A 22959-nucleotide genomic window follows, 5' to 3' on the forward strand; every position below is an offset into this window, starting at 1 on the left:
CTAAAAAACGAAAAATAAGTATATATTTTCATTTTTACACACCCAATGGTTTTTGCAATAAGTTTTTCAAAATACTCAGCAGGCAATGTCTTCTCCAAGTTTCTTCCAGGATTTTTAGCTCGACTATTCGAAGAATAAGGAGAGCTATACTACTCACCCAAGCGTCGGCGTTGGTGTCACACCTTGGTTAAGGTTTTGCGTGCAAGCAGACATAGGTTAATATCTCAGCAACTACTTGAGGTATTGCATTGAGACTTTATACAATGGTACTCAACCATCCAACCTACTTAATTAACCAAGTAAGATAACTCTAGTTTGCATTTAATGCAAATAATAGGCCTTTATTATTTGACTTAGAAATTCTGGTTAAGGTTTTGCATGCAAGCACACATAGGTTAATATCTCAGCAACTTCTTGAGGTATCGCATTGAGACTTGATACAATAGTACTCAACCATCCAACCTACTTAATTAACCAAGTTAGATAACTCTAGTTTGCATTTAATGCAAATAATTGCCCTTTATCATTTGACTCGGAAATTCTGTTTTAAGGTTTTGCGTGTAAGCACACATAGGTTAATATCTCAGCAACTACTTAAGGTATTGCATTGAGACTTAATACAATGGTACTTAACCATCCAACCTACTTAATTAACCAAGTTAGATAACTCAATTTTGCATTTAATGCAAAATAATTGCCCTTTATTATTCGACTTAGAAATTCTGGTTAAGATTTTGCATCTAACAACATTTAAGTCAATATCTCAGCTACATCATGTATTGCATTGAAACTATAGATATGTATTCCAAACTATCTAACCTACTAAATTAATGAAGTAAGATAACACTTTGATGCAAATTATGGGCCTTTATTATTTGACTTATAAATTCTGGTTAAGTTCTTGCATGTTAGCACACATAGGTCAATATCTCAGCAACTACTTGATGATACTTTTTACAATGGTATTCAACCACCCAACCTAATTGAATAACCAAGTTAGATAACTGTATTTTGCAAATAATGGCCCTTTAGTATTAGATTTAAAAATTCTGGTTAAAATTTTGCATGTTACAACATTTATGTTAATATCTCGGCACATCATGTATTGCATTGAAATCTAATCTAACAGTGATCCATGCATGTTCCGCCAAAACTTTTCAATCCTTACACTGAAAAGCGGCGGAATAGTCGAGCGCTGTCTCTGTGACAGCTCTTGTTTTTTTTAATTTGCATGTCATTTCCATTAGCCTGTTGTGAACATCTTATCATCGACTGTCATATATGTTATCAAATAACCTGTCTGAATTAAATCTTGAATTGCAACTCCTTGGTGCCTGCACATTTATTTCACTAGGTTTTTATCCAATGCCATGTGAGCTTAGTAATCACAGTCTTGTATGTCAGTCAATAAGCTTCTAAGAAACTATTTCTAAATTTGTGGCCTTTTTAGCTCATTTAATAATGGCAAATTATAATTTTTTGTCTGTCCATTGTTGTCATCAATTGCTACAGAAAGTTCTCCAAAATTGCTTGGCCAATTTTATACAGACCTCACAGAAACAATCCTTGTGTGGACCACTTTGACGTTGTTTTAAAACATTAAATCCCTGAATAACTCAGATTGCCATGACAACAGAACGGAAAATCAATAATTTACGCAAATTGGTATAAAGTGCTGGTCTGATAAAAAAAATGAATTCATGATTTGTCAGTACATGTTTCTTTTGAATTTTTGGAAACATTTTCAGTTACAGTCAAGGTGAGCATGATTGCATGCTGACAATGACACCACAAAACAGACGAAATAAAACTATTTTTCAATTTAAGTTCTGCATAGAATTTATTTCTTTGACAAAATTGCAAGGAGACCAAGGAAGAGTAATTCATGAAATGTTTGGTTAAAGTAAGCCAATTTGCTTCCACAATTGTACTTGTACTTCAGGCAGAATATCATATATCTCTCAATTCATGCTCATACCTCAATAAAGTTAAGACTTTCATTGTTACCTGAATATTTTCTGATATTGCAAAAATAAGAGTTCAGCATGTACAATTCTATGAACAACTTTGCAAGCAGACCACCAAATGGTGATTTCTTAAAAATCAGCCAATTGCTTAAAGCCTTACACAAAAATAGATCAAGAATCATAACATAATATTTAAGCCAAATAAATGAGATTTACAACCAACTTGTGTTTTGGCAGTTGTAAACATGACTACCAAGTTCTTCTTCCAAATAGGTACAGTCCACACTCGTGGTGGGTCGTCGTACTGTGATCATCTGAACAAAAAGCACTGCAATATTGTGGCAGGTTTTCAATGACTGACAGATAACTTCCGTCTGTGTCCCGTACCTAGTGACGAAACGATTATCGAGTACAATCGATAAATCGTCGCTGACAATGCTCTGTCAGCTACAGTCGATAGCGGATGTCCAAAATCGATGTCGCTAATGTTTCTTCCGGTTACTACATATTGTGTTTGTTTAGTGGTCAGTCGAGTAAATGTCAATTTTACTTTACGGTAAATTCTCAAGTTTATTTTCCTCTTACACAAATGCTTAAAAACTTACAAACTCTCCCAAAATTACATTTTTTTTAATTGTTTATATATTTCATAAACCTTCAATTACCTGTCTCTATGGTGTAGTTGGTCCGGTCTTACCTGCAAATACCGTGGATCACAGCATGCAGTTTGTAGGTAGCTAATTTACTTTTTTTGTGAAAGTTTAATGAAAATAAGATAGTCTTATAAAATGTTCAATATAACGGGTTATTGAATGTTAAGCTGGTTCACAAATATTAAATATGCTTCGACATGGATAAAATGCTAAGATAACTTACTTGGTGCGGTGTACATTATTTTGCAATTCATGTGCAATTATTAAGTATATGTTGTGTTGTTATGTTTTTTCGTTAAGTTATTAAAGACAGAAAAAGGTTATGGAAATTTACTTACTGTTGCAATATAAGTATCCATCATGTGTTTCCGGTATGGATAGAAAAATCCGACCCGAGGGCACTTGCGCAAGCCGGTAACGAGGCTTGCCGAGTTACCGGCCACGCAGCGTGCCCGAGGGTCGGATTTTTCGATCCGGACTGGAAAACATGATTGATATTTTTTCTTGCATATCTAAATTAATCAATTTGTGGAAAAAATGATGTTGAAAACGAACTTTTGTACAATAACACCAAAAAGCGTGTGCGACGTTGTTTACTGACGTCATACAGCGCAGTTACTAAAAATAGCGTTTTTTTACGATTATTTATTTTCAATTTTAATTAAAAGTCTTGCAAACATATATATCTGATAGCGCTTTATTGAAAAGGCATAATTATTTTTTTCATAAACCATACAATAAATGAAATAAGAAGTGGCGCGTTGTTACGCGTGACTCATCTTACATGGGGTATGTAAGATGGGTTTTTCCAGCACTGGTCACATGACCGGAAACACACGTCCGGTATGCAAGAAAAAAGCATCACATACTGATTCCAGGTTTAAGCATTTAAATGATCATGAAGATACTATGTATACAGTATGTATTCCTTACTAATATTATGAACTTAATTCGATGATTATCCGATAGTAAATCGAAATGTTTGGTCGATTCCATTATCGATAGCAAACAGGGTCCGATTTTTAAACACTACCCGTACCCGCCTATAGGTGGTAAAGTCCTGTATGCAGTATGCATATTTAGGTTAATATAACATTTCTATAGCCCTAGATTGGTTAAAATGTACATTTCTTAAAATATAAATCAGTAGAAAATATTTTTCTATTTTACGAACACTTAAAAGGCATTGTAATATTAAATGAACTGTTACTTAAAATATTCAGTTTCATCTATTGTTCTTGGAAACAGTGACATTGATGCTAGGGGCCCCAAATGCACTCTCATGGAAGGTCTCCACATTTCCTATATACTCTTTTTCTTTTATGGTAGCTTTATAATATATATACATAAACCAAGCTTGGTCACAATATATCAATGGTAACTGAAGTTATCCAGTTTCATAGGAAACTTGACGCCACCTGCACAAACAACAATGTACCCCATTCTATTAACCTGGTTTCACTGAGAAAACCTGGTAATAATATTTTCCAACAATGGGCATTCAATATCTTAACATTCTTCATAAACTGCTGTATTAATTTGAAAATATTATTTCAGGCAGCACAATAATGATAACACTTAATAATCTCCTTAAAATATTTGAACCAACTAATAGCTTTCTTGTTGCTTTATATTAACAAAATCAAAATAATTTCACAAGATATAAATACAAATGCAAGCACACATACATGTACATAATGATACTCAGCTCTATGAATTACTATATTTCCTTTGCTCGAATGAATGTATCAGATCATCCTATTATTTGTATACATCAAAAGTTGCCACAATTCCAAACCCGTTGAGAATGTAAGTTTTGAAACTAAAAAACCATCACCTAATTATAAACACCCTTGGCATTCTGTAGCAATGATAATTGTTGGATCACAGCTCAATGCCCCTCCCCCCATTAGCATATCACAAGCAGTAGAAACCATTCTTCTTGTTTATTGCATTGCAATGAACATTCATCAGTCATTATTTCATCTTTTTTTCCCATTCAATTCTGAAATCAATTCTGGCAGTTTGTAACATTGTCACAGGATGGCAGATTGCAGCGATCCCGAATCAACAACCCCACCCATGTTCCCGCCCATAGGGGCCTCAATCCTGGTGGGGCTGTTCCCCGGCCACCTGCCCTTCCCCCCAGTTAAATCCACCAGGGCGCTCCTCAGGCAGGGGGTTGTAGTTAGGGTCATCTTGACGGTCAAATATGTATGTTCTGAAATGATACAAACATAATTATTTGTACCACAAATTTTACAAACATACTTCAACAAAAACAGGTTGCTTTACTTTTATTTTCTGTTTAAACATTATGTTGTAACACCATTTACACACCATTCACTGTACAGTTTTGTAAGTTATACTTTTTAAGTTTAAACTCGGGAGTACAACATAACCCAAGCCAGAAAAGAAATGCAGATAGGGGTAATTGAACCTTATCAGCCATTACATAAGCTTGTTCTTAATAATAAATATTTGAAAGTATTTTTTAAATGTACAGTACTACAAAAACATGCATAAGCAAACATAATACACCATGATGGCAACATTAAGACTCACAAAAATCTTGGAGTTTTCAATATTCTTAATCCACCGGGCTGTTGGGGGAATACATCTTCCAGAAAGTAGTATACATGACCAACGGCTATCCCTGAAATAGAGGAAAAATCGTACAATATCTATTGATAGAGTCTAGGAGTGACTTAGTATGTAGCAGTATATTAATAATATTTCAAGATAATATCTGGCTAAGGCTTTCTCAAAATTCCAAATCCCATATTGATGCTTCATGTAACATCTGTGAAAGAATGTGAAGATTATTATAATTACAATTTCAACAAGACTCAGACAGTTACAATTGACCTGTTCAGAACTTACCCATTAAGTCTACTATAACAGAGTTTCCAAGCAGTAATGAAAATGCGAGCAGCACCCAGGGTAGATATGGGGCCTGGAAGTTCATGAGGCCAAAGAAGTTCATTCTCACATACGGATTTCTGCGACTCCACACATACACTAGCATTATAGTAAATGCACTGCCCAGAAATACGAGATTCACAAACAAGGCTACTATCTGACAACAAAGGTTAAGGAAAATACTATCAATTGAAATATGATCAATACATCTAGTGGTTATTGACTTTTTCTCTTGCCTTAATAAAAATAAAAATGAATAATAATTTATCAGATTAACACATATATATTTTGAACAAAAAGAACAGATACCTGTGTAGGGTAATAAACAGATATCAATCCTAAACCATAACTGATCATTCTTAAAATGATGAAATCTTTTAAACTGTTTTTATCTTTAAAGATTTGATATACATTCAATAGATCTATCAAGTGCAGGTTAAGCCTTCTTTCATTTGTGTGAAGCTTAAGCTTATTTTAAATAAATAATTGTATTTAAATATCTGAAACTTCTTTGAAAATACAAATGTATGTGTACCCCTGGCACATAACAAAGGATACAGTCATAACCACTCCTCCAAAGAGAAACATGAAGAAGAAATCAGCTGTTTTCCCTCTGAAAGACCCTTCCTCCAGCATCCTGCAGTATCTGTACGTGAAGATTAGGTTGAAGAGAAAGTTGAAGCCGATTGGTCCAAAGTACAGGAAATTTGTTACCAGCCTCCATAACTGAAATACAAAAAGTAATGTTGCAGTTCAACTCAAGGCTTCAAACAACAGCACTGCAGAGTGAATACAAACAATCATATGTTTCTCCCGCCAGCCTAAGGACAAAATTCGACAACTGTTACAAGTCAGAGTTATGGGCCTGGATAAGCATGTGCATGTCTCCCACAATAGTGTGTATCAAGTTTCATTTGCATCTTTATAAAGGTTTTAGATTAATGGCCAAAGTTGTGATTGCCAACGTTGCTTTCAAAGACACAAAGGCTATGAAAATACCTAGACATTTTTCTTTCGAAAGACAGACCAACTAAAAATAAATTACTAAATAACGTTAACTAAAGATTACAACTATTATACTTAAAATTTTATACTTGACATACTGTACATGTAGCCATCATAGACAAAAATACAAGAGGAACATGAATGTATACAAGGTTGTATAAAAAATAAGTATCACAAATGTACCTGGAAACGCTTGAAAATTAGCTCTTGGTTGAAGTAGATTTGGAACGGTGTTACAAAGTCCAGTTGCTGAAAAGATATATAAAAGAGGTGTAATTATTTTATTATTTTACCCCACATAGATTGTGTTATGGTTCTGCTCTGCTTCCAAGATATTATAGTAAACCTTTGAGAAAAGTGTGCTCACTGCAGGCTTCAACCTCTAGAACAAGATCACTGGTATTAATGTAATATGGAATAATATGTCAATTAAAATCAACTTAAAATCATGTTTTTATTTATCTTCAATAAAATTAATTTTTAATTAAATGCTACTTTTAGAGGAATTATGTTAATTCATGACTTTTCATGAATAATCCTACACATTTGATATATAGAGAGATTATGGTGGTCATGTTTATGATTTACTTTTATTTCATGGTGTCTTTTACTTGACCACTGACCAGTCAAGTGATTACTTTGGAATTACTGATTTCCCAAACAAGTTTTGATGCTTTTCTCATTAGTGATTCATTCTTTTTTTTAAGTAACCAATGATTACATGTTTTCACGAGTGTTTAATGGACCAGTCAATTGTAACCACGGCCCCCCAAGCCCGGGCAAAGTCCCCGCCCTGCGGGGACGAACTGCTCGTGAGACCCCCGCCAAATGACCCCGCACCCAAGGGACTCTAGGAAAGGCCCATTCCCCGCTATATCTGGTGGGAAGACAACACACCGCATTCACCCGGCACTGCGGGGCCAGCTGGAAGGTAAAAACACGGCCCATTTCCCCAGCTATCCCCGGTATACCCCCGGACCTGGGGGGGCCGTGGTTACAATTGACTGGTGCATAACCTATGATAGTACTTTTCCTACTTTTTGACCAAGAATAATTTGGTTTCTGGTGTGAGCAATTCAAACTATAAAATTATGTAAAGTTCATTTATTTATTAGTAAGGAGAAAGTCATTTTTAAGGTATTTGCTTATTTTCTTTTTTTCTTATTGTACTGGTTGAGAAGCAGTTTCCGACAGTTTTTATATGTTTTTATTGAATTATTTATATGTGTTTAAATACCTACTAAAATTGTTCACATTTTAGATAACTACAGCTCAAGCTGCTATTGTCGATATATTTTTCACACGTGTGACGTCACATATAGTGTATCTAATAGGGGCGCAAAGAGGGTACTTACACTGTTCTGATTAGCTTGTGATGAGAAGCAGTTTCTGACAAATCGAATGCGGGGCAGATTTAAGGTGCCTTTTGTGTGTTTTTATCATCTGTTTATTAAATATACTAAATATAAGGCTGTAATAAGAGAAAAAAAAAAAATCAGCATTTACGAAAAAATTTAACCATTAAATTTATGACAGTCAATTCATACTCGAAATCAGGCAGACACTGAATATCAATGATTCTTTTAATCATTTCTGATAGAAACTTGTGTATGAAAACATTTAAGTGGATCTGGGTGCAAACCAAGCATGACACCAGTGTTTACAAATATGTACCGAATGATCATCGCTTGTATAAGTCAATTTAGGAAAACCTTGTAGCTATTCATAGATATGCAAATTAAGTTCACACGCATGCGCAATACGGTGCGCGTCCCGATCCCCCACGTGCAAGTTTGTGTACAAAATGAAAAATACACATTAAACATTAAATAATATTGAAAGTTACTTTTGATTGCCTAGTTACCATATAGTAGAATTACAGTACCTTTTTTATGAACATCTAAAGAAAGTACGCGAAAAAGCAATTTGTAGGAAACTGCTTTCCGTAGGAAACTGCTTCTCTACCAGTATTGCAATAAATTACTGAGATTCAAATAGTTGTTATTTGATATTTAGTATCAATTGCTGGAATTAGACATGTCAATTTTTTTATTAACATACATGTTATAGGTTATAAAAGAATAAGCACGGTAGAAACTATTGACGAGTGTCAGAGATGGTTTTGTAAGTCAATAAGTATAAAGTAATTGGAGCTCTGCAAAATGGGATGGCCTGTTAATTGACAAAAGCAGTGCATTTATTAGGACTAATAAGGTACTTGGAATCAGGAGCATTTCCACATGCAAGCACAGGCCTAAGGAATGCAATTAAAATGATGAAGTTCATCATCATTACATTAATTATTTCTTAATTACAAGGTAGTCTAAAATAATAGACGTGTTATACAGGATTCTTCCAATCCCTAACGTCTAAACGGGAATGTGCAAAAAACGGGGGTGTTTAAAAAATATTGAAATTGTTTTAAGTGAAGTATTTTATGGTCGACATTGATCATAAAGAGTTATATTCATATTTTACCATGTACGTGAAATGTTATTTTGCACTAAACAAGCATTTAATGCATTAAAACAAGTTGTTTACCTTTCCAATAAAACGAAAATTGACTGACACAGACAACAATTATGCGAAGGGGAACAACTCGATACAATCGTAATAACATGGCCTCCTCCGACAAAGCTTTCGAGATAGACCTTGTTATACAATCGTAACAACTCGGCCATGGCCGAAATGTTCCAAGCGATTTAAAACCGTGCCCTAAAGCCTTGCAGGTGCCCTTCATATCGTTATGTGTTGACAGAATGAAATGAAGAAAAGCCGTCAAACTCATAATTATTAGTTGGATATTTATTATTTGTGTACAGAACTAATATAAAATAACATTATCTGGTAATATTTCTTGTTTTTATGATATTTTAGAGACGCTATATGCTTTAACCCGGAATCCTGATCGGAACAACTACCCACTTTTGATACTAAACAATTTGTACGTGAAGGATTTGCCATATCAAAAATCTAAAAAAAATCCTTCAACGTACAATTATTTGGACTAAATTACAAGGTTACTGAAGGTGTTAAACTTAAAGTTAACAAAATTAAAAAATAAATGTATAAAACAACGAACCACTGCCAATGTTGTCAAGACACACGCTGTCGTGTATGTCCGGGTCATTGGTGGCATCTGCATGTACTCTTGTTGAAATGACTGTGCCATTTTGATTACGGTGAAAGCGAGATGAGACGAATACTCGAAAATTAAAATTGTGTTTGTTTACAGTCTCATTACCGGAAGTTTTTAATGCCACGTACTGTTCTGCGCATGCGGAATGAATTTGAGATAGTCAACACTTTCATTTGGTAAATAAGGTGTACGACCCACAAATAAGCTACTGTAGTTCTATTATATCTCTGTTTACCATTACGTTAACTTTTCCTGCGTCGCAGTGTCATTTTATGTCCTCATTGAAATTACGTGTACAGTATTGTTATTATTGAAATAAACATTTAATCTTTAACTGAGTTTTATAAATATCCATATAGTTTATACCTCTAACAATATCATCTCAGTATACTGTATAACCAATATTTGTATGCAAGTTTATCAAATAACAGTACCTATACACCTTAACTGTTTTGAGTTGGTCATGCGTAAAAACTCTGTCATTATTCGTTTGACAATTGCTTTATAAGACGATAACATATATTGCAGTTACGTTATTATAATTTATTCTACAATTTCATCATTTATTGTTTTACAATTTTATCATTTATCATCTGTATTGAACCGTTTATGACTTTAAATGAAATTGTATTGCCGTCGACAGAATATCATTATTTATGTATTATATTAATATCGCTTGATAAACATATGATAACAATACATATAATACATTATATATTGCAGTTTTCCGTCTTCTATGAACCCTAAAAGCTATTCTGACAATACATGTCTGGTTCCATGATATAAAGAAATCGATAACGATGGATATGATATAACATAGGTGCAAACAAAAATTAAAATATCTAACATTTTATTTATAAATGAAATTTTTCACAATTCTGTGTGCTAGCATCTTAAATAGAGTGTCTATACCACTATTTAAACACAAACATCAAATTTCATTCATACAACATACAATTATAATCATTTTCACTTCACTCATTATAACACATTTGACTTTACTGTGCAGTATGATCTATAATATATATGTGTATATGCATTTCGTTTTTTTATTATATCTTTACTCAATAGTTATGTGTTGCCCTATGAGTATTTTTTGTTAACATCTCGTTTCAAAAATCACAAATAATAGATGAATTGCGAGTGTTTAGACATTCATGCACTCAGATAGATGCAAACTAAGATTTATTCGGAAATGTTTTGTTTTAAAAACTTTCCGCTAATCTTCATACACCTTATAAAAAACTGAATACATTTCTATGAAAAAAATATTACTGCACACGAAGTTGTTAAAGGGACTTACACCAGATTGGCACCAAAAAAAGTTTTTGTTCTGTAACGAATCTCAGGACAATTATTTAATGAAATGTTTTACTCTTTGATATCATAATTGTAAAAAAAACATACCAAAATGTAAAAAAAAATCGAGTCGGAGACCGGGTTCGAACCGGTGTCGCCAAAATTGCTTTCCAGTGCTGTATCCACTGAGCTACGGAGGCTTACGTTTCACTGCAGGAATATTTAAGCTATATACCTAACATGGTGATATCACGTGATAACATCGATCGACTAGCCAATCACGCATAAGGAATGAATTCTACTAGGTAGACATACCTAGTAATATTTTTTAATGGAAAAATACGAAAAATGATTTAATTGTAAACTATGTGGTACTTCCGTTTAATTCCAATACATTGTACACATCGATACCAAGTTTATGTCAGTTTTCGACAATTTTCTTTTTTTTTTCGCTGCATGTTTTATCATAAGGAGTATAGTCCCTTTAAAACCTTATATGTGATCTTATTCATAGCAGAGAAGAGATATCTACATAGTTTTATAGCTCATAATCATGACAATAAATTTCTGTATCTGTATCTATTTACGGTGTAGGACCTTTCCAGGCTTAATTTGCACACCGGGAGACGGCGCTAGTAAAATTGGAGGGCAATCTTGAAGCCATCGACTGTGTTGCCTGGACAAAACTATCTTCCAGTTGGTTCCACCTTAAAGTTATTTAAAGTCTTTTTGTACTATTTCAAAGTCCCTCGATCAGGCAGCTATATTTCCTGTATAGTAGGCAATCGTCCGCATAGAGGCGTACGTGTGGTGTAACTGACAGTGGCAAATTATTTGTGCCACAGGAATAATAGGGGTCCGACGACCGTGCATTGGGGAATCCCAGAGCTAACAGTGGCTTCGGAGATGTTTCAATATCCACGACGACCTGCACATATGCCACTATGTCAAAAATGTACATAGCCACTAGTATACGTGAGCCTTCTAATTCTATTTAACTTTAAATCTTACTTGAATGGATTTATTATCTTCTAGGTTCTGTGTTGCATTATTGATATGTTTTTTTTTATTTGCATTCGCGAGCTATTGTAGTAGTAATTTATGTTTATCCGACGTGAAATAAGTTTTCTTGCATCTTGCAAAGATTGCGAGCACTGATATTCCTGGAGCCAGTTGTTTGGTTTTTTAGTAATACATTTTAAATATTATCAGGATCAGTAGCTTTTTATGTTAAGCATATATAAAAGGTCATTTCTTTACACCCTTAACGAAATGTTTGTGCAATGGCACGTAATGAGTAATATTACTAAGACAATAATGAAAATAATTGTTGTCTGTTTTAACATTTTTGCTACTTTTACAGAAAATATATTTTCAAAACACGGAAGTAAACAATATTTGGCATAAAGTTGTAATTATTATTTAAAAATGTTGCACGAGCCAGATTTTGACGACTTGGACAGTAATGATTTTACAGATAAAGAACTTTCTGATGAGGGTATGTTATAAACAACTTTTAAATTTGTATAAGGATCAAGCACGAATCAAATGCAAATTCTTACTTGACCGGAACTGTTTTAATACATCAGACCGAATTATTACTCTAGCGCTTGGCATCGGTATTTTATATCAGACCTGGTATATAAAATCCAGAATAATTTCAAGCACAGTAAGCATTTTTCTAGGGTTTGGCACAAGTGTCAGTTGCGTTGACACGACCCACTCTATCCCCCCCACCCCCTCTTGAAATAAATCGAAAAATTAGTCAAAAATGTTTTTTCAAGACTAAAATTATTTGGAACATAACCATCACTCCCTAAAATAATTTTGGTTCTGAAAAAACGTAAGACTGATTTTTATTAAAAAGGTGGTGTGGCCATAAAGTGGGTCATGTCAACGCAGCTGCCGTCAGTGGTATAGGGCTTGTTGGCTTGTGCTACTTTTGACCACAGTTACCAGTCAAGCTACATGTTACTGTACTGAGTGATTTGGTCGATAGGTTGATCTCTTGGTCTGAGAATTATAAGAAATGTGTGCTTGTACTTTATGATGCACAAAATAAACAAATGATCCACTATTGTTTGTATTTTTTTACATATTATTTTTTTAATATTTTACACAACTCTTGATTATTTACATAGGTGATTGGTAATTGTGACAAGCGTTGTCAGTATTTCATATGTTTTAATGTATACATGACTGATGATCTAATTAAGTGGATTTTAAAATGTTTGCTAAATGGGGGAGAATAGTTCTTAATTAGGGTGCAGTTTCCCCCCAAAGACTGTGCCTGGCACTTTTAATAGGATATTTATGGTATATGTAGTTTTTTGACCTGCTCATAGCCAAATATAGCACCATATCCACATGAAGTTGATCACACAATTGTTTGATTTTTCCTATGAATTCAACTTGCTTTAAACTTCTGATTACAGACACAGAAGATGCAAGTGAGACTGATGTGGCTAAGCAAGAAACTCAGTATACAGAAATCAAGGAACAGTATGCACCTTTAAAAATAAATATCAGTTACATATAAATAAGTTAGTATTAGATGTACTTCCTTGATAATTAATGTCTATAGGATATAAAAAAGAAGAAAATAACGTTAGAATACAGTGAAATAGATAACTCAAATAATTGATCTTTTGTAGAATGTACCAGGACAAGCTGGCGTTCCTGAAGAAACAGTTAAAGCAGCTTGAGGAGGGGACACTGCCCGAGTTCCTCAAGCGCAACAAGAAGATTGACCAGCAGTACAGAGAAAGGCTCAAGTACATGGAGGTCTTCAAGGAATATGAGGTACTTGGCAGATCTAAATCATCAGTACTAGACTTCATTTTAGGACTCATACAGTTATGAATATGATGTACACAAACTTTTCACTGACTTAGGAATAATACAATGTATAATAATAATAACCTACTGATAACTAGCAATGTAAAACCTAGGTATATTTCTAGAGTAAGCTACAATGGTTTTATGCTGGGTGAGTCTATGGCATCAAGTCTTTGATATTAGCCATCTATACTGTCGGACAAAAATAATTTAGAGTGGAACAATTTTGAATAGAACAATTGTGATCACATGCAATGTAAAAAGGTATTTAGCATAAGAGTTATGAAGGGTGCTGAATGCTGTCTTTTTTTTTCATAGCAACCCAAGTCATGGAAAAATACTTTTGCATGAACATGAATACTTATACTATGGCTTGGCTTTAAAAAAATTATCATGACATTTTACCAGTGCAGGCCTTATTGGCTTGTGTTAGTTTTGACGGCTGCAACCGTCTGTTCTCATGGAGACCAGCATGTGTACTTTTATTATAGTTTTTATCAAATCTTATGGTGATTATAAATACATACAAACTATACATGTTTAAAAGTTTAAACCAAATATTCATTCAAATAAACACTTGCTAACTTTTGCTGTAAAACTTATCATATTTAACTTCTTTACAGCCCGATAAAATGTGTTATTTTTGTCTCTTATATAGATGCATGCGTATCTCTGTACTGCATTACCATTCATAATTTTCAGTTGGAGATTATAGAAAGAGAATTCAAAAAAGAGAAGAAATTGTCAACTAAGGATTTAGAGGTTGGTAATGGTTTTAAATTAGAAAGGCTACAAATACATTGGTGTTCAAAGTCTTGTTGATTATAAAAACATGAAATAAGCATGAGCCTTTCTGTTGTTGTTTTTTCAAAGAAGCAAAAGGTTTGGCTGTTGTGATAGCCTTGTTTTATAGTATATACAACATAAATTATGACTTCAGGCTATGAAGCGTTTCAGCTTTATGATTTATTGTCTTTGATTTTACTGTTTTTACAGTATGTTGCCCAGGGCGTTTTCTTTATGCAAAAACTAGCCATAACCCAAAAATGTTAAAAATTATGAATATTAAAAAGAAACTTAGTGCACATGTTGCAAAATACTAGATGCACATGTGTAGTAATGCCCATAACTTTAGCTTTATTGACGGTTAAGTTATGTCCCTTGATAGATTAAAATTAGCAATGACAAGCAAGGCAAATTACTCTCACTCAAAAAATTGTTGTTCCCCTGTGTCGCTGAATAGAATTGTTTCATTAACTTATTAGCCAAAAATATAAATTATGATTTCAAAGTATGAAGAATTGAATGCATTCTCAGCTTCATGATTTATAGCCTTGTGCTTCTATTTTTTTACAATGTGCAGGCTCTTTTAAATTGTACCCTCGAAGTTAGTTTTAGCTGTTAAATAATTAAAATCAAATGATAACCCAGTTCATAACCTTGCAACTGAACATAGAGATGATCTGATATTATCTAATCTTATTTCAGGAGAAGAAAGTTGACTTGAAGGAGAGCCTGATTGCCGACCTTGAGGAGAAGAGAAGGAGTATCGAGTTGGAGCGCAGCCAGCTCGAGCTCACTGGCGGGCATTGTAATTTCCTCCTGTCTACATCACTAGGTAGGTGTTTTGAGGAGAAACACAGTCATATTGAGCTTAGGAGACATTGTTATTTCCTCAAGTATATATCATAAGGTAGGCATATCAAGGTGAAATGGGCGGGCACTGTAATTACCTCTTCCCTACATTGCTAGGAAGGTGTATCAATGTGAAACACAGTGGGGTCAAGCTCATGGGCGGCACTATAATTTTCGCTTCTTCATTACAAGGTATGTGTATCGAGGTGAAACAAAGTGGGGTCAATCTCATGGCGGGCACTGTAATTTCCTCCTGTCTACATCATTAGGTGTGTGAAGGTTAAACACAGTCAGGTCGAGCTCATAGGCGGCACTGTGATTTCCCTTTCTCTAAATTGCTAGGTAGGTGTATCAAGGTTAAACACAGTCTGGTCAAGCTCATAGGCGGGCACTGTTATTTCCCTTTCTCTAAATTGCTAGGTAGGTGTATCAAGGTTAAACACAGTCAGGTCAAGCTCATAGGCGGGCACTGTTATTTCCCTTTCTCTAAATTGCTAGGAAGGTATATCAAAGTGAAACACAGTCAGGTCAATCTCATAGGTGGGCACTGTAATTTCTATATGTATTCATTGTTTGGGGAATATTGTAATTGTGTCTTTTTCAAGGTGATTATGTTTATACATGTACCTGTATTTCTATTTTCCTTTAATCATATAATTCCTATAAATAATCCTTCTTTGAGCCATTGCATTTCATGTGCCTATATATTCACAGCTTTATCATTTGTTTAATCCTTTTCAGACGTTATAGAAGCCAAACCAATGTCTACACGGAAGTTGAGACGACGGCCCAATGACCCAATTCCCATACCTGAGAAACGGAGAAAGCCAGCTTCACCTGATATCCTTTCAATGCATATATTATGTTCACTGACTTTAAACAAGTCAATATCTTTATAAATATTTATGACTTCGGCTTTTTTGTTGTGGTTTGTGTTGTTGTTGCTTTGAATTCATAATAGCTTGAGTGTCACCTATGTCTTCTTGTCTATATTGACGAAAGATAACCATAGCAGTTGTATGTTTGCATCCACGCGTCATGGATTCCCTGATTATGCTGTTCAAGATATTGAGGATTATAGGTATTTTCCATGGCCACCCGTGTAAGATTATATATATAGTCCATGGCCACTCCTGTAAAAGAGGTTCATCCCAACCTGGGTGAAGGGTGATTTGGGAAAACAAGGTTTACAGAGAGGGTTGGGATGAATCATACACGAGAAGACATAGCTTAAGCTCCCACCTCAGTTAAACAAAGTAAAGTAAAAATGTATTTAAATTTATTTTCTACATGCATGTTTAGAGAGATTTTGTCTTTGACCGTAGGCAAGATAAGGATTTCAAGCATGGCCAAATATTTGGGTCTACTTATCCAGGTTGGGAAAGGACATTTTCTTTTTTTATATGCCTAAAATGGGTATAAAATGACAGTTAATGGTAGCTTTTTTTTATAAAAACATGCCAAACCGAATATTGAAAAATGAAATTGATGTTTTTACTGTTTGAAACAGTGAAATATTAGTGTTATTTTACTGATAAATATCTATAATCTATCAAAAAGCATGTAATAAGTCTGTGCTCTTGTTTTCTTGTCAGATTCTTGAATGTCAAGGGTAAGGTTTGACCTTCTTTAAGGTTGATCTAATTCCTACCTAATTTCATTGTAACAGTTTGATGCCTTAACTGTGTGTACCTCAGATCAACTTTTACCTAGATGACGGTGATATCATGGATGACCTTCGGATCATCAACAAGGTTGGAGGAAAGCCCCTGGGCCGTAAACCCATTCCCACTATCGGGCCCATTGACATTATTACAGACGTGAAAATAGAGGATGGACGTCTCTATTACGACAAACGATGGTACAATTTACTTTGACAAAATAACAAAGATTGGTTATAAACATACATGATACGTGATAAATATATCACACTTTTTCTCTGCAACAGGCTATAAACATACATGCTAAATATAATGCACTTTACCCTGCAACAATTTTGTTACCCTGATGAGTGATTTTCATTTAGTAGTTAAAACCATTGCCAAATGCAAATAGAATAATTATAATTTATGATATATATCTCTTAATTTAAGGACTGCCAGTTGAGTACTTTAATAGCTTTTGCGAACTACAAGGCAATGGTTTCACTTTAACCCTGCAGGTTTCACCGTAACCAGCCTGTGTTCGTGGACTGTAAGGACGCTGGGAAATTCAGTGGGGTCATCACCGCCATAGGCACTCAGGAGGTGAATACTAGACAAAGTGCCATGCTGTTTGTTTTAAAATCTTTATTAATTGTTGAAATAATGCCGCATGTATGAAATAGTATAATATTTCCACTTTAATAAAGGGATCATCTTATATTGAAAAAGATGCAGTAAGGCATTATTAATATTTGGTTAGAACCTCACTGAACATATGGGTCAAATTTGCTGAAAGTATTAAAGGCCAAAGAAAAAATAGACTGCATAACCCTGCCATTTACATGCATATGAAATGATTTATTGCCACCTTTGAGAATTAAGGGCCAGCGCTCATCATCCATAGGTGTAATTGTAACTTTATCACTCATGTTACGTTTGTATGCAGAGTTAATCAAAATGTATGTGCCTGTTCTTGAAGGTGTGGATTCGGAAGACATCGGACAGCAGCAAGATCAAGATATACCTCAACCAGCTCCAGAAAGGAAAGTTTGTCCTGCGGCGTAAACAGACGTGACGTCAGCGCGGATCTGTTCATTTGTACATTCGTCATTCTCATTATAAGGCAGTCAGTGGGTTTTATGTGTCATTATAAATAAATGTCTTAAAATTGTTTTTTAATTGTCCGTTGTTTGTCAGGTGCCGGCTGCCATATCTGAAACTGTTTGGTAACACTCAGTACACTCAGCACCTCACTTGTTTAAAGATAGAATAAGTCTCGGTGTTATTGTTGCCAATGGTGTCGTCGTGGTGAAGTTCGTTTTGACATGACGTTTCCTTTCGTCTAGTAGATTTTTATCGTCGTGAAAAACATTAAATGTAGGCTGTAACTCGGAAACCATTTTAACGTAGAATCATGAAACTTGGTGCACTTGTTCGCAGACAATACTCGTATGAACATGTATATCAAATCCCGTCACACTTGCTTAACTATCGAACGCGAGTTTTCTTTTGCTCGACCAGTCGTCGTAAATCAGGATTAGAATGTTGATCATCAGAAAATGTGCTTAACTCGTGTAAATGTTTGGTGAAGGCTAAATTTGCTACATGATCAAATTACGTTGTTATGTATTCATGTATTCAAAGAAACATAACACCACCATACACAAGAAATACATATTTAATCATAAAACAAATCTTGCTTAGCATGTTGGTAACGTGAAATAATATGCACGACAAAACAGAAGTATATTATGAAGAAAATAGGAGAATCAACATTGGCTTAGTTATGTGGTATGACAGCGAATGAAGTACTGCACGTGGACGTGGATGAATACGGCATGCCTCCTGCTCCAGCTGGGCACATAGACCCAATAGTAATCCAAGTCACTATATCCTTGTCTGTTTGTCTTACGTCACTTACTACATTTGCTAGAGGTTCTGGGCCAATACTTGAGTCTGGGTTATCTTTATATGTTGACACAAGAAGGGGGTATTTTGTCCAATCATGGTTGTGCACATTTTGTGTTATGTCTCCTAATGATTTATCGTATGAGTTGTTTATTATTTGATATGATTTCGTTCTCCCACCAGATGAGTTAGTTGAATAAACTAGCCACATATTAGATGAATTATATCCATGTTGCATGCTGAAACTACTTTTATCAAAGTGATTTATATTAGCTATGAATGCAGCATCTCTCTCTTTCATTTCTGGGTCCATGGTGACCGGATTCTTTATCAATCGCACTTCAGAGATACGATTATTCCTTTTGCCATTAACGTCAATATCAACCTTAAACTGAAATATATTGACATTCACTACACCGATGCCACTGTTGATAATATTAAGATCAGAGTAGGCTGCACTTGTTTTCACTTCTGCGTTGAACTGGCCGTCATTGCGAAATGTGTAGTCAAAGATGTAATCAAAATCACCTAGCGACGCGATCGTCCTAACAACCAGGAAGTAGTCAACGCGCCCGCCGTAGACGCCTGGGTCTTCGCCAGATGTTGTGTAAAAGCGCCTCCTAGCGGGAATACCAGCGTTGTTTTCAAAAACACATATATGACTTGGGTACTCAGTTATTTTTGCGGAATTTACGAACATATCTGAGGTCAAGTAGACCGCTGTTTCTGGGCAGTCCACACCTCTAACAAGAGAGTAAGAGGATGCGCCAAGCGGCTGCCATGCTTGGAACACGTCCGGAAGCGAAACAAGCTGCTCTACACTGGCTTCGTATATGATCATGGACCCATCGTAAATTATATTGAACAGTTTAAGACCCTTTGATGCACTCATATGTAGATGGAACCTCCATCTTTGGTATTCAACGATCTGACCGTTGATTCGAAAACGCTTTCCTACCGGGTCGATCAACTTGGGACCTTCGAGCAAAATGCTGTTAGTGTATAGTGGCTCTTTTATAATTCCAGCATAAGTTGGTTCTATATCCCTCTGTCTTCCTAGAACATTTAACCTCATAAAGTCTTCGATAGTTGAATATTTCACACCGTTGTAAACGATTTGACTGACCTGCGTTTGTTGAGGATGTAAACTGTTTTGATAAATAAGAATATTAAATCCCAAAGGTTGCCTTGGAACATTTACAAAGTTGGTAAATAACTTGACCCAGACGAAACGTCTCTCATCATCGTTATAATTACTTTCAAAATACTCCGTTGCAATGCAGTCACGTGGCCGAGAGCACTGCTTTGTTGAGAAACCTGGCATTTCACCGATCAAGTACCCGACGGAGCTAAAAATTGTCTCCAGCGTATCCGACAACTGTTTCTTGTCAATCGCATCTATTGGTTTAGCTGAATATGAGGAATTATTATTACAGTTTTTGCACCCAAGATTTCGGAATGTCTTCGGCGATAGCGTCGGAGACACAATGATATCTTCCAGTGTTGGTGGAACTCTACTCCCGAAAACAACGGTGACTCTAGCCTCCCTGGATGGACGCTTCCCTTTGCCCATAAAATAGTTCATGACTTCTTGTTTTGGTGGTATGTGTGATTCAATCATATAAATATAATTACTGCTAACAGTTGCTTCATCAAAGTTAGTCAAGTTCAATTCTGGTTTACTCATAAGAAAGTCTAAAACTGAATGGTATTCACTGGACGTAAGGTCATCGAATACGTCTGGATTTGTTAGATCACGTGGGAAAATGACGTCATTAATGATGCCCGGGTTGAAGTCACAGTCCGAAATGCACGACCGTGTAACCAGGTACACTACGGCGCTGATGAGAGCCAACATGATGAACGCCAGGCCGATACTACAAAACTTGGCAACTTCGTATCGCTTAGACCCGACCCGAGACGAAGCTTCGCTCGCCCTCTTGCGGAGATACCCAACATTAAATTTTGAAATCTGAAAAAAGATACTCATTAACTTGATGAATGATAAAAAACAAAACAAAAAAAAACTATAATATCATATATAATTCAACAAAAGAAGGGGGAAATTGCGTGATGTATTTCACAAAAGCCAATTCATGCTTAGTGAATGGGAGTATACGAATGGGTCAGAAAGAAGAGCTGCTTATACAATGTTATAAATACTAGTAACTTAACACCGCATTGTGGCTTTATATCATTTAATATGAAACACGGTTTCGTTTGTCAACTGCGTCCTTTTTATTTAACTAAAGGTTGTTGTAATACAATTATGCAAATGAAACAAAGCACAGTGACATTCATGTGAACTCGAATAAAATCTGTTTTGGGAACGTCTTTCTATACATAGAAAGTAGGATGTATTGTACATTAAACCCATACATATTTTTAAAATGGACACGTAATGACGAATTATTTCACGAAAACAGACGAGGCCGATATATTTTTGTGCAGTCTTCTCATATATATTTACCTACCTCAAACACGGAAACCCTCGGAGATGGATGGACGGAGTACATCGATACCACCGACGGACGGGGCTTCTTCGAAAGAAGTTTCCTGAAATGAACTTTATCGCTTAACTATTTTTATTAGTGGCACTTTAGATCAAATTAACCTGACCATGGATTCTTAATAGTTCGAAAATCTGCACCTGACCTTTTTTTAATAAAGTTAGTAAATGAAATATATGCGTATAAAGTTATGCCTGTAAAGTTTGCTGTCAGTATTATCATCACCAACGCCATCGACGGGACCCAGTGTACACATTCAGTTATCACTACAGAAAAGGTCAGTACCAGGATTATCTGACGATGCATTCACACAGTTAGACCTTTAAGTTTTGTGTCAAAAACATTACAAGTAAGTATAAAAACCAAATTAAGAACCTATTTCAAGAGAAATGGGTCTAAGTGTCGTGCGAAAAGCAGAGAGCTAAGTCTGTTCGACCCCACTCTCGAAATATTTGTTATTTTAATAGAAACATAAAAGCTAGCCATGACCAGCTTGTTAAACCTGACTTTCCGTACTCTCTCTTCTTCCGCGCCCAGTTCGTCGTCATCCGATGACGTAACGACGTCGTCTTCTTCTCCTTCCGGCATGCGCACCTGTTCCTTGTTTAATTTCCTTTGCGCCATGTTTTTTTTTAATGTTTTTGTTCACAATCACGCAACACCTTTTTAAATCACTCTGCATGTGAACCACATTTCGTATGTACTAGTATTTGTGTTATTACATGCACTGCGTTGAAATGTTATTTTCTTTTGCGATACATAACTTGCAACAAGCTTTAATACTCATAAGTCCATATCGAACCTCACTGCCCAGTGTAAGATCATACTCCACCTGAATCCTCGTTGTAATTAATGTATGCTTAACAGGTATCTGTAACAACCTTCTTCCGTGTGTCACCAACATACAGATAGGCTAAATTAAAGAAGCGACACTACATCTAGTCTTGTCAAACCTCGCAAATGAATACTGCGGCGAGCTCATTTCCTGTGTCACCTTAATGTGTACTAGCTCACGTATACTATACACAATGTTAATGACAGTTATGGTTAACCTCATACAAACTGACTTTTGCTATAAATGAAATGTGTCCAGTTCATTTTTGTATTTACACCGGCTTATTAGAATCAAATAAACAAACAACTGCAAATCCAACGCACCTTGAGCTTAAACGATAAGAAATGCAAATACAGTAAGATCTCTTATTGTATAACTCAATGTCAAAAATGTTTCAGTGCCTAGCAAAATATGGGTGCATTCCTTGTATGTTCAGAAGAAAAATACCTTGGTGCCCAGTTAGAAGTATATTTCAACTAAATAATAATTGCTTACACATTAGATTTTCAATACCAAAACACTCCTCTTATAGTACAACGCCAAGTTCTGCCAATACTATTTAAGTCCAAACTCACACGGTTAATTCCAAGCTCACATGGTTTATT

The 22959-nt window shown here is 35.2% G+C and overlaps 3 protein-coding genes across 5 annotated transcripts; 1 reads left to right on the forward strand and 2 right to left on the reverse strand.

Moving 5' to 3' along the window:
• Positions 1–4232: 4232 nt before the first annotated feature.
• On the reverse strand, positions 4233–9821 carry LOC128230000 (derlin-2-like). The gene is made up of 6 exons (XM_052941969.1): positions 9630–9821; positions 6731–6796; positions 6101–6268; positions 5504–5699; positions 5186–5276; positions 4233–4841 (listed from the first exon to the last, which is right to left on the reverse strand). The coding sequence occupies exons 1-6, from the start codon at positions 9717–9719 to the stop codon at positions 4724–4726; spliced, it is 729 nt and encodes a 242-aa protein (XP_052797929.1). The 5' UTR covers positions 9720–9821; the 3' UTR covers positions 4233–4723.
• Positions 9822–12345: 2524 nt separating this feature from the next.
• On the forward strand, positions 12346–18274 carry LOC128232332 (sin3 histone deacetylase corepressor complex component SDS3-like). Its single transcript, XM_052945829.1, has 9 exons — positions 12346–12483; positions 13421–13487; positions 13640–13787; positions 14526–14585; positions 15312–15441; positions 16200–16298; positions 17151–17319; positions 17620–17704; positions 18081–18274. Exons 1-9 carry the CDS (start codon positions 12414–12416, stop codon positions 18174–18176), a joined length of 924 nt encoding a protein of 307 aa, XP_052801789.1. The 5' UTR covers positions 12346–12413; the 3' UTR covers positions 18177–18274.
• A 487-nt stretch (positions 18275–18761) lies between these two features.
• LOC128230466 (amiloride-sensitive amine oxidase [copper-containing]-like) lies at positions 18762–22750 on the reverse strand. 3 transcript variants are annotated; one of them, XM_052942742.1, is made up of 3 exons: positions 22027–22750; positions 21484–21565; positions 18762–20981 (listed from the first exon to the last, which is right to left on the reverse strand). In XM_052942742.1, exons 1-3 carry the CDS (start codon positions 22065–22067, stop codon positions 18882–18884), a joined length of 2223 nt encoding a protein of 740 aa, XP_052798702.1. In that variant the 5' UTR covers positions 22068–22750; the 3' UTR covers positions 18762–18881. The 3 variants fall into 3 exon arrangements, with proteins under 3 accessions (XP_052798702.1, XP_052798700.1, XP_052798701.1); XM_052942740.1 differs by having other exon boundaries at positions 22022–22750; XM_052942741.1 differs by having other exon boundaries at positions 21484–21575; positions 22022–22750.
• Between the last annotated feature and the right edge of the window lie 209 nt (positions 22751–22959).

This window comes from Mya arenaria, chromosome 4, assembly GCF_026914265.1.
Source record: "Mya arenaria isolate MELC-2E11 chromosome 4, ASM2691426v1".
Taxonomy (NCBI): domain Eukaryota; kingdom Metazoa; phylum Mollusca; class Bivalvia; order Myida; family Myidae; genus Mya; species Mya arenaria.